The 12,433-nt window shown below is 38.9% G+C and overlaps 1 protein-coding gene across 1 annotated transcript; it reads left to right on the top strand.

Annotated features, from left to right (window-relative positions):
- The first annotated feature begins 843 nt into the window (after positions 1–843).
- On the top strand, positions 844–11,750 carry LOC306742733 (coatomer subunit delta). The gene is made up of 10 exons (XM_079225144.1): positions 844–953; positions 2,040–2,303; positions 3,166–3,345; positions 3,934–4,139; positions 8,052–8,213; positions 8,671–8,836; positions 8,940–9,087; positions 9,372–9,480; positions 9,816–10,020; positions 10,879–11,750. The coding sequence occupies exons 1-10, from the start codon at positions 951–953 to the stop codon at positions 10,966–10,968; spliced, it is 1,533 nt and encodes a 510-aa protein (XP_079081270.1). The 5' UTR covers positions 844–950; the 3' UTR covers positions 10,969–11,750.
- Positions 11,751–12,433: the final 683 nt, after the last annotated feature.

The raw sequence follows: 12,433 nt of genomic DNA, 5'->3' as shown, positions 1-12,433 counted from the left end.
TCACAGAGTATTTGAGTGTGTAAATATATTATATATATATATATATATTTAATAAATGTTGAATTTTACCCAAAAATGTTTTGGTATAATTGCCATTGACAACAATGTGTTACAGATATGTGTGTAAATGTCTTCACCAAAGCCTATGTCCTCTAGCTACTGTTGCATTTGTTGTGATTATTTATGTCTTTGTTAAGCGTCCTTGGGTTTCATGAAAGGCGCTATATAAATCCTAGCTATTATTATTATTATTATTAATAAATATATATTGTAAATGTGGAATTTTTCAGAAACCAGAATATATATATATATATATATATATATATATATATATATATATATATATATATATATATGACAAAATATATATGACAAAATATTTTACAGACATGTTTTTATATATATTGTTAATTTGGAATAAAAAAAACTAAAAAGTGATAATTACCATTGTTGTGAATGGGAAGCCCATGTGTCATGTTTTAAAATATATATATATATATATATATATATATATATATATATATATATATATTAAAAATATATATATATTATATACATATAAATATATATATATATATTATACATATATAACAATATATATATTTTAAAACATATATTTTTATATATAATAAAGGTGAAACGTAAACACGGACCTGTCGGTTCATCTCCACCTGAAACAAGCGGAAGAACCCGCGCGAGGCCAACGCTTCGGGACACGTCACAGGCCTACGTCACAGGCCTCCACGTCACAGGCCTCCTCGGTGGGCGTGTCTCTGCGCCGCTCTTCCGGTGGAGACGTGGCTCTGCTGCCATATTGACGCTAGAGCGGAGCTAACAATCACACAACTCCGAAGCCGAGCGGCGGAGAAGAACCTCGTCGGAGAACAAATCCCCCGAGACAGAGAACCGAGAGAGCCGGAGCAGCGTCGCCGCGCAGAGAGAGAGCAACCATGGTGAGAGACGAGGCGAAACACGGCCGCGCAGCGCGCGCTGGTGTCGGGCCTAGCAAGTTATCACAACACTGGCTAACCTGGCAGCTAGCTTACTGCTAGCCCGCAGCTAGCTAGGTTTCTCCCAGGAGCCAAACAACACGGGCACCAAACGTTGCGTGGCACCGAGCTGACAGCGGCCACACCACGTTGAGTCGCGTTGACTCGTCCTGTCGCGACGCCAGGTGTCTGAATTGCAGGTGAGGCGGTGACGTCAGCTAGCTTTTAGCTCCTGTCACGAGCCGAACCCGAGCTAACGTTACCTGCTGTCATGTTGCCTGCAGCCGGACTCCGGCGGACACCGACCTTTGGACCAAACTCACCCAAAATGCGCATGTATTACATTTAAAGTGAGCCGACTGCTTCGCGGTGCGTTCAGGGACGTCACCGTGCGGTTGTTGTCAACATTAAGTTGCGGTGCATCGCGGTCGACGTCTTTCTTTGCTAACCTCAGCCATTGTCAACGTGGATCCCGGTTCCTCCGCTCAGAGAGGGATAAACAGCGCAGTGTTTCTCACACTGAACCAGCAGAGACTAGGTGAAGGCTATGGAAACGTGTCTCTGCTGGGATGTCCTCCTGCACCACACCACGTGCACACTTTAGCCATTTAAAGTTAGTTTGGTTTGGCTGCACTCGTGCACACAAGGTAAACATGACGTCATCATATATTCTGAATCCCCTCCCACCACTGTCAGATTCGGCATTACTCTATTTACATATTTTAATTAAATATCAGAGCTACATAGCTGGTACTCCTAGTCTTCTTCCACAGGACTCTGCACACCAATAAACAAGTTGTTCTGCTGTGGGGATTTGTTTGTTTATCTGCCACAACATTGTGTTGTTGGTGTTAAACTTGGCAAGACTTGCTCTCCTGACAAATATGCACACAATAGAGGGATTCTGGTTATTGAAAGTGGAAGTAAACGAGGGAACTGTTAATCATTACGTTCCTCCAGCTGTGTTACTTACGTTTAGCTGTTTGGTAGCATTGCTGCTGAAGGAAGCGCTGCGTGTGCACACATCCCGTTCCGCTCTCCTCCCTGCAGGTGCTGTTGGCAGCGGCGGTGTGCACCAAGGCCGGCAAGGCCATCGTGTCGCGGCAGTTTGTGGAGATGACCCGGACGCGCATCGAGGGCCTCCTGGCCGCGTTCCCCAAGCTGATGAACACGGGCAAGCAGCACACCTTCGTGGAGACGGACAGCGTCCGCTACGTGTACCAGCCGCTGGAGAAGCTGTACATGGTGCTCATCACCACCAAGAACAGCAACATCCTGGAGGACCTGGAGACGCTGCGGCTCTTCTCCCGCGTGGTAAGGAGGCGCAGGGGCGCTCATGATACTGGCTGCTGATACGTAGACGTACATGTGCACTTTAACGTACATGTGCACTTTAACGTACATGTGTACTTTAACGTACATGTGCACTTTAACGTACATGTGTACTTTACACGCATCCGGCCGCTGGAACCATTCTTGTTGTTCTCTTCTCAGCATATTAAAGAAGTCTCTCTGTAGAGTTGAGTTGTTTAAATACATCTAAAAGGTCTGCTGCTGTAATAATAACAATAATAATTGACCATTTGAGTCATTTATTTGACACTTGATTTAATATGAACACACAGAACTGCGTCTCTGTTATATTTCATACCTGAAAGATGTTCTGTTGAGTTAGAGAATATAATTTGCTGTAACAGCAATTTGCTCTAACCCTAACCCTGGTTTAATATAGAAAATATATACAATTCAGTTCATGAAGTTACTTATATTTGATTAAATACCTAATCTTAAAGGATTTTTTTAAATGGATGCTCATTTTAAATCACTGTGCTATGTGTTACATATAAATACTAATGTTTATATTAACCTTATGACCACATCCTGTTTTCTGCTCACTTAAACAAACTGAATGTGTTTCCGTCACGTCGCTGTAAACTGACGCCTCTTCGGCTTTTTCAAACTTCTTTATTGTGAATTATTTGATGGATTATAATAAGTTTCCTCAGGTTGATGAAGGGAAGTTCATTATATTCACTCAGACGTCTGTATTGATCCCGTCTCACAACCGGGGTTTGTTATGAAAAATGTCAACTTTAAACATCAGAAACGGGTTAATTTTATCCACAAAGAGTTTAGAAGACGTAATAAAGCCAAACATCTTGATATACGTTCCCAGATCCCAGAGTACTGTCGTGTGCTGGAGGAGACCGAGATATCCGAGCACTGCTTCGACCTGATCTTCGCCTTCGACGAGATCGTTGCCCTCGGCTACCGAGAGAACGTCAACCTGGCTCAGATCCGCACCTTCACAGAGATGGACTCCCACGAGGAGAAGGTGTTCCGCGCCGTCAGAGAGGTGAGGGTCAGGGTTCTTCAGGAGGACCTGGAAAAGTCATGGAGTTTTAAAATGGTTATGTCCAGGCCTGGAAAAGCCCTTGAAAAAAATAAAATCCCAAAGTTTAGTAAAAGTCATGTAAATGTGTTATATTCATGTGTTCATGACGTTCATTTACGCTGAGTTTGAAATAATGAATATGCTTTTAAAAGAAAGACTCAGAATATAAGCAGGCATACATACAGGCGTCTATATAAATGTTTATTCTTTTAATCAAACTATTGTCTCATTCATTTGTGTCATTTAAGGTTTACTGTATGCTTTGTATTCTCATTGTTAGTTTAAATACTACATTTACTCACTTTTTACTGTTTACACCCAGATTTCACTAAATGTTTGTCATGACATTTGGTTTAAAGTCATGAAACCCACTGGTCAGGATGTGTATGAACCCTGTAAGATTTAAAATTGATCTCCAATGAGCAGAAATAGATTCCACACACGTGTTTCTCTTCCTCTTGACTTCTATAAATCGACCTTCAAAGCCACTGAAACACCGTGAACGCTGCATTTGGTTTTAAAGAATCTCAATGTTGTTCCGCTCCACAGACTCAGGAGCGAGAGGCCAAGGCCGAGATGAGGAGGAAGGCCAAGGAGCTGCAGCAGGCCCGGAGGGACGCCGAGCGCTCCGGGAAGAAGGTTCCGGCGTTCGGCGGCTTCGGCAGCGGCGGCATGACCAGCGTGTCCTCGGGCTCCATCATCACGGACACCATCGTCGAGCCCGAGAAGCCCAAGATCACGCCGGCTGCAGTCAGGTGGGGCTCACGCTACATACCGCTTTCACATTTCCATACAGTATTATTCATGTTTCATATACCGTCATACAGAGCCGCAACGACTGTTGTCGCTCAGCTATTTACGTGTCATGTTATAACTTTAGTCATGTTATAACTTTAGTCATGTTATAACTTTAGTCATGTTATAACTTTAGTCATGTTGTAACTTTAGTTATGTTATAACTTTAGTTATGTTATAACTTTAGTCATGTTATAACTTTAGTCATGTTGTAACTTTAGTTATGTTATAACTTTAGTCATGTTATAACTTTAGTCATGTTATAACTTTAGTCATGTTATAACTTTAGTCATGTTATAACTTTAGTCATGTTGTAACTTTAGTCATGTTGTAACTTTAGTTATGTTATAACTTTAGTTATGTTATAACTTTAGTCATGTTGTAACTTTAGTCATGTTGTAACTTTAGTCATGTTGTAACTTTAGTCATGTTGTAACTTTAGTTATGTTATAACTTTAGTCATGTTGTAACTTTAGTCATGTTGTAACTTTAGTCATGTTGTAACTTTAGTCATGTTGTAACTTTAGTCATGTTGTAACTTTAGTCATGTTATAACTTTAGTCGTGTTGTAACTTTACATGTTGTAACTTTACATGTTGTAACTTTAGTCGTTGTAACTTTAGTCATGTTATAACTTTAGTCATGTTATAACTTTACATGTTATAACTTTACATGTTGTAACTTTAGTCATGTTATAACTTTAGTCATGTTATAACTTTAGTCATGTTGTAACTTTAGTCATGTTGTAACTTTAGTCATGTTGTAACTTTAGTCATGTTGTAACTTTAGTCATGTTGTAACTTTAGTCGTTGTAACTTTAGTCATGTTGTAACTTTAGTCATGTTATAACTTTAGTCATGTTATAACTTTACATGTTATAACTTTACATGTTGTAACTTTAGTCATGTTGTAACTTTAGTCATGTTATAACTTTAGTCATGTTATAACTTTAGTCATGTTATAACTTTAGTCATGTTGTAACTTTAGTCATGTTATAACTTTAGTCATGTTATAACTTTAGTCATGTTGTAACTTTAGTCATGTTGTAACTTTAGTCATGTTGTAACTTTAGTCATGTTGTAACTTTAGTCATGTTGTAACTTTAGTCATGTTGTAACTTTAGTCATGTTGTAACTTTAGTCATGTTGTAACTTTAGTCATGTTATAACTTTAGTCATGTTGTAACTTTAGTCATGTTGTAACTTTAGTCATGTTGTAACTTTAGTCATGTTGTAACTTTAGTCATGTTGTAACTTTAGTCATGTTGTAACTTTAGTCATGTTGTAACTTTAGTCATGTTGTAACTTTAGTCATGTTATAACTTTAGTCATGTTGTAACTTTAGTCATGTTGTAACTTTACATGTTGTAACTTTAGTCATGTTGTAACTTTAGTCATGTTGTAACTTTAGTCATGTTGTAACTTTAGTCGTGTTATAACTTTAGTCGTGTTATAACTTTAGTCATGTTGTAACTTTACATGTTGTAACTTTACATGTTGTAACTTTAGTCGTTGTAACTTTAGTCATGTTATAACTTTAGTCATGTTATAACTTTACATGTTATAACTTTACATGTTGTAACTTTAGTCATGTTATAACTTTAGTCATGTTATAACTTTAGTCATGTTGTAACTTTAGTCATGTTGTAACTTTAGTTATGTTATAACTTTAGTCATGTTGTAACTTTAGTCATGTTGTAACTTTAGTCATGTTGTAACTTTAGTCATGTTGTAACTTTAGTCATGTTGTAACTTTAGTCGTGTTATAACTTTAGTCGTGTTATAACTTTAGTCATGTTGTAACTTTAGTCATGTTATAACTTTAGTCATGTTATAACTTTAGTCATGTTGTAACTTTAGTCATGTTATAACTTTAGTCATGTTATAACTTTAGTCATGTTGTAACTTTAGTCATGTTGTAACTTTAGTCATGTTGTAACTTTAGTCATGTTGTAACTTTAGTCATGTTATAACTTTAGTCATGTTGTAACTTTAGTTATGTTATAACTTTAGTCATGTTGTAACTTTAGTCATGTTGTAACTTTAGTCATGTTGTAACTTTAGTCATGTTGTAACTTTAGTCATGTTGTAACTTTAGTCATGTTGTAACTTTAGTCATGTTATAACTTTAGTCGTGTTATAACTTTAGTCATGTTGTAACTTTACATGTTGTAACTTTAGTCGTTGTAACTTTAGTCATGTTATAACTTTACATGTTATAACTTTACATGTTGTAACTTTACATGTTGTAACTTTAGTCATGTTATAACTTTAGTCATGTTATAACTTTAGTCATGTTATAACTTTAGTCATGTTGTAACTTTAGTCATGTTGTAACTTTAGTCATGTTATAACTTTAGTCATGTTGTAACTTTAGTCATGTTGTAACTTTAGTCATGTTGTAACTTTAGTCATGTTGTAACTTTAGTCATGTTGTAACTTTAGTCATGTTGTAACTTTAGTCATGTTATAACTTTAGTCATGTTGTAACTTTAGTCATGTTGTAACTTTAGTCATGTTATAACTTTAGTCATGTTATAACTTTAGTCATGTTGTAACTTTAGTCATGTTGTAACTTTAGTCATGTTGTAGCTTTAGTCATGTTGTAACTTTAGTCATGTTATAACTTTAGTCATGTTGTAACTTTAGTCATGTTGTAACTTTAGTCATGTTGTAACTTTAGTCATGTTGTAACTTTAGTCATGTTATAACTTTACATGTTATAACTTTAGTCATGTTGTAACTTTAGTCATGTTATAACTTTAGTCATGTTGTAACTTTAGTCATTTAGTCATGTTGTAACTTTAGTCATGTTGTAACTTTAGTCATGTTGTAACTTTAGTCATGTTGTAACTTTAGTCATGTTGTAACTTTAGTCATGTTGTAACTTTAGTCATGTTGTAACTTTAGTCATGTTGTAACTTTAGTCATGTTGTAACTTTAGTCATGTTGTAACTTTACATGTTGTAACTTTACATGTTGTAACTTTACATGTTGTAACTTTACATGTTGTAACTTTACATGTTGTAACTTTAGTCATGTTATAACTTTAGTCATGTTGTAACTTTAGTCATGTTGTAACTTTAGTCATGTTATAACTTTAGTCATGTTGTAACTTTAGTCATGTTGTAACTTTAGTCATGTTGTAACTTTACATGTTGTAACTTTAGTCGTTGTAACTTTAGTCGTTGTAACTTTAGTCATGTTATAACTTTAGTCATGTTATAACTTTACATGTTGTAACTTTAGTCATGTCGTAACTTTAGTCATGTCGTAACTTTAGTCATGTCGTAACTTTAGTCATGTCGTAGCTTTAGTCATGTCGTAGCTTTAGTCATGTCGTAGCTTTAGTCATGTTGTAACTTTAGTCATGTTGTAACTTTAGTCATGTCGTAGCTTTAGTCATGTCGTAGCTTTAGTCATGGTTGTAACTTTATAACAACAATTAATAACCTACAACTAACGCTCTTTAACAGGTAAAACACCACGGCACAACAGCTCGTGACACATAAACAAGTTGTAACACTAATAATTGTACATTTATAAAAATACACCGCCTAACTGCATGCTGGGTAAAGCTCGCCCACTATCACAACAAGAAGAAACTCCGTCGCCACATTAAAAAATGTAAAGGAGCGATGCAGGAGGAACAACGAGACACACCAATACAACTAGACTCATACGCTGATGACTGTGTGGTGTTTGTCATAAATGTACGTTGGTACAGAGAGGGTGATAAGAAGCTGAACATGGAGGGACTTAGGACCCAGGGGAATGTAGAAAAAGCAGGAACAGGAAGAGACGGAACGGAAGACACAAACTGCTGTTCACCGCTCGTTAGCCAGTTATTTATTACTTCTGCGTCTCTTCCAGACCGAGCGGACCCAGCAAAGCTCTGAAACTGGGCGTCAAAGGAAAAGAGGTGGACAACTTCGTCGACAAGCTGAAGTCCGAGGGAGAGACCATCATGCCCAGCAGCGGCAAGCGCGGCTCTGAGGTCTCCAAAGCGCTGCCGCCGCCCGTCAACGTGGAGAGGTAATGTATAGATCTTTACAAGTAACAATGCTGAGGGTCTGCTCAGTTTCACTGAGGAGCTTTAATGTTTTTAACACAGTCTGGTGAAAGTAAACAGATTGTTTGAGGAACTGAGACGTGTTCTTTTCATTCTGATGGAAGAGTTCGTCACACGTGATGCGTTCAAATACCATCGGAAAAGAAAATGAGTCCGTTTTAAAGTTGTTTTTTACTTCTTCCAGCTGCGATAAACGATGCATTTATTTAGCTGATTGTTGAATGAAAGCGTTTCTGTTGAAGAGTTAAAGGTGTTGTGATCTCATGTGTTGTGATCTCATGCGTTGTGATCTCATGCGTTGTGTTGTGATCTCATGTGTTGTGATCTCATGTGTTGTGATCTCATGCGTCGTGTTGTGATCTCATGTGTTGTGATCTCATGTGTTGTGTTGTGATCTCATGCGTCGTGTTGCGTCCTCAGCGTACATCTGCGTGTGGAGGAGAAGATCTCGCTGACCTGCGGCCGTGACGGCGGCCTCCAGAACATGGAGCTGCTGGGCATGGTGACGCTCCGAGTCATGGACGACAAGAACGGACGCATCCGCCTCATCATCAACAACAACGACACCAAAGGGCTGCAGCTGCAGGTAGGTCTTCCTCATGTCTCCGTATCTTAATATTAATTATATTCACACGGAAGTGAAACAAAGTGGCAAAAACATCATTTATAAAAGCTCTCTCTGCTCTCAGACGCATCCCAACGTGGACAAGAAGTTGTTCACAGCTGAGTCCATCATCGGCCTGAAGAACCCGGAGAAGTCGTTCCCTCTCAACAATGACGTCGGGGTTCTGAAGTGGAGACTACAGACCACCGACGAGGCCCTCATCCCTCTGACCAGTAAGTCCTCTGACCAGTAAGAGTCCACACAGGAAGCAGCTGTTGAATGGCTTCTAGCGATGCTAACGTGGCTAGCGATGCTAAGGTCGTTAGCTCTCTGCCTGACTAGTTAAACTCAGATTTGTTGGTCACATGTTTCATGAGCAGACTAGAAACATGAACCTAGTTCACATGACTTCCTGGTCAGTTTCTGATGTAATAACCTGTGTAATAACCTGTGTAAGAACACACTGTAAGAACACACTGTAAGAACACATCTGTAATAACGCTGTTGTCCCGCTCAGTAAACTGCTGGCCCTCAGAGAGCGGCTCCGGCTGCGACGTGAACATTGAGTACGAGCTGCAGGAGGAGAGCCTGGAGCTCAACGACGTGGTCATCAGCATCCCCGTCCCGTGAGTCTACTTCCTGTCTACTTCCTGTCCACTTCCTGTCCCCTTCCTGTCCCCTTCCTGTCTCTGTTGACTTCCTGTCCCCGTCTTGTCCCCGTCTTGTCCCCGTCTTGTCCCCTTCCTGTCCCCTTCCTGTCCCCTTCCTGTCCCCGTCTTGTCCCCGTCTTGTCCCCGTCTTGTCCCCTTCCTGTCCCCTTCCTGTCCCCTTCTTGTCCCCTTCCTGTCCCCTTCTTGTCTATTTCCTTGTGAATTCCTGTCCCCTTCTTGGACCTGTCCACTTCCTTGTGACTTCCTGTCCCCTTCTTGTCCCCGTCCTGCTCTAACGTGTCTCCCTGCAGGTCCGGTGTGGGCGCCCCGGTGATCGGTGACCTGGACGGCGAGTACAAACACGACAGCCGGCGGAACCTCCTGGAGTGGGTTCTGCCCGTCATCGACGTCAACAACAAGACGGGCAGCCTGGAGTTCAGCGTCGCCGGGCAACCCAACGACTTCTTCCCCATCAACGTGTCCTTCGTGTCCAAGCGCAACTACTGCGACATCCAGGTGGGTTCTGGGAGGACCCCCAAATAAATTACATTATTTTACTGTGATTTTAATTTCAAAAAACGGATTAAAAAAGACGCAGAAATCACAAAATAATTATGCAGATTTGTAAAAAAGTCTTATTTCTCTCGCGCAAACGAAGGTTAAAACACTTATTTTCTCAATGGACTCTGATTCCATTTATGCTAAGCTAAATGCTATGCTAACATTGTAGCTGCTCTAATGTAAATACAGCAGCATTGTTGTATTTACTAATCATAGTTTCTCTGTATTAGCATCAGGACTATTTCTTAGCATTAGCACTATTTCTCTGTACTAGCGTCAGGACTATTTCTTAGCATTAGCACCATTAGCACTATTTCTCTGTACTAGCGTCAGGACTATTTCTTAGCATTATCATTAGCACTATTAGCATCAGCACTTTATCTGTACTAGCGTCAGGACTATTTCTCAGCATTAGCACTATTAGCATTAGCACTATTTATCTGTACTAGCATCAGGACCATTTATCAGCATTAGCACTATTAGCATTAGCACTATTTCCCTGTACTAGCATCAGGACTATCTTAGCATGCGCACTATTAGCATTAGCACTAATTATCTGTACTAGCATCAGGTATTGAACACATCCGTCTGTGTTCAATACCTGATGCTAATACAGAGATATATATATATATATATATATATATATATATTAATTAATATATTAGGAATTATAATTATTTCTCCGAGTTTAAATATTTAAATAGCGTAGTGTTTTGATCTCGAGCGTTTGGTGTGAATCAGGAGGTCCGACTTTAAAAACTGTTCCAGGTAAACGTACGATAAACTTCTTCTTCTTCCTCCTCTTCCTCTCAGGTCACCAAAGCGACTTACGTAGACGGCGACGCCTCCGTCAGATTCTCTTCAGAAACCTCCTTTGTTGTCGACAAATACGAAATCCTGTAAGAAAAGAAATCAAAGAAAGCAACTTAAAAAAAATTACAAAAATCACCAACAATAAAAGAAAAGGAAGTCCACGATGCGGCGGAGAGGAAGATGGCCGCCCTGTAACGACCTCAGAGACTGTGGATGGGACGAAGCCACGCCTCCTCCTGGCCACGCCTCCTCCTGGCCACGCCTCCTCCTGGTGGAGCCGAGCAGCTGGTGTATTTATATGTTTGTATGAGAGGAGCATCTATATATAGAGGGAGAACACACACACACACACACACACACACACACACACACACACACACACACACACACACACACGACTGTAAGAGGAGGATGACGGGGGATTTCTTATTTTGTAGAAGTAACACAAGCAGAGATATTTCTGATGTTTTGTGTGTTTCCGTCTGCGAAATTCAACAAAATTGGCGTTTTTCTTTTCTTTTTTACTATTTTATTTTCACTGTTTAATTTGCCACTAATTGATTGATTTAAAATCTATATTTGACAGTAACTTTGAGGAATTCTCAGCTGAGATCAGAGACGCTCTTCCTCCTCCCCTCGTCCTCCTCCCTTACGTTCTCATCCACATTACTCGAGATATCAAGTTTGTTTTTCATGTTCTTTTTGTTTTCTCTTCATTTGTACTCCCCAAATTTCAATTTAGCAAAAATGGTTGTGTGTCTGCGGGTTGAAAATGACGAGATTGAGCATTTTTAACTAAATATCTGAAGGGGAATCTTAACATTCCAGTGTACAATTAGAAAAAATGAATCTTTAATGGAATAAAATGTATTATTGAAAAGTTTGACTCCTTGTTTTTGTTCGCGAAATCTCATGTGGCGCCCCCTGTGGACAGAAGTGGTAGTGATGGATGTTAACAGACTTTATTTATATAACACTCAAATGTAAGGGGAAATATTTTTAAAAGGAGTGTGTGTATGTATGTATGTATGTATGTATATATTATACATATTTGTTTAATATATTATACAGATTGAATATATACTTTTTTGTATACATGTAATATATATATATATATATATATATATAAGCAACAAATATATATATTAAATGTATGCAAAAAGTATATTAAATCTGTATGATATATTTAAAAATATGTATAATTAAAAATATTTAATATATAATTTTATATATAAAATAAACTGTTAAAAAGGAATGAATATGAATAGCAGACTATTTAAATTAAAATGCTACTATATAACAAGTGTTAAATAAAAAAAGTATAAATGTAGTTCAGCCTAGTGTATTAAGTTTATACCTAAACATTAATAATGATCCATCCATCCATCCATCCATTATCAGCCGCTTATCCGGGGTCGGGTCGCGGTGGCAGCAGGTCCGTCAGGCCGACCCAGGCTTCCCTCTCACCCGCAACACTTTCCAGCTCATTCTGGGATCCCGAGGCGTTCCAAGGCCAGCCGGGAGATATAATCCCTCCAGCGTGTCCTCGGTCTTC

This window comes from Taurulus bubalis (assembly GCF_910589615.1).
Source record: "Taurulus bubalis genome assembly, chromosome: 10".
NCBI lineage: Eukaryota > Metazoa > Chordata > Actinopteri > Perciformes > Cottidae > Taurulus > Taurulus bubalis.
The sequence above is the reverse complement of the archived record's forward strand: the minus strand, read 5'-3'. Positions and strand labels throughout refer to the sequence as shown.

Excerpts from the sequence above, each read along its gene's own strand:
- LOC306742733 (XM_079225144.1), top strand. Across the intron at positions 2,304-3,165 it reads TGCGGCTCTTCTCCCGCGTG|ATCCCAGAGTACTGTCGTGT; the intron begins GTAAGGAGGCGC and ends ATACGTTCCCAG. Across the intron at positions 8,214-8,670 it reads CCGCCCGTCAACGTGGAGAG|CGTACATCTGCGTGTGGAGG; the intron begins GTAATGTATAGA and ends TTGCGTCCTCAG.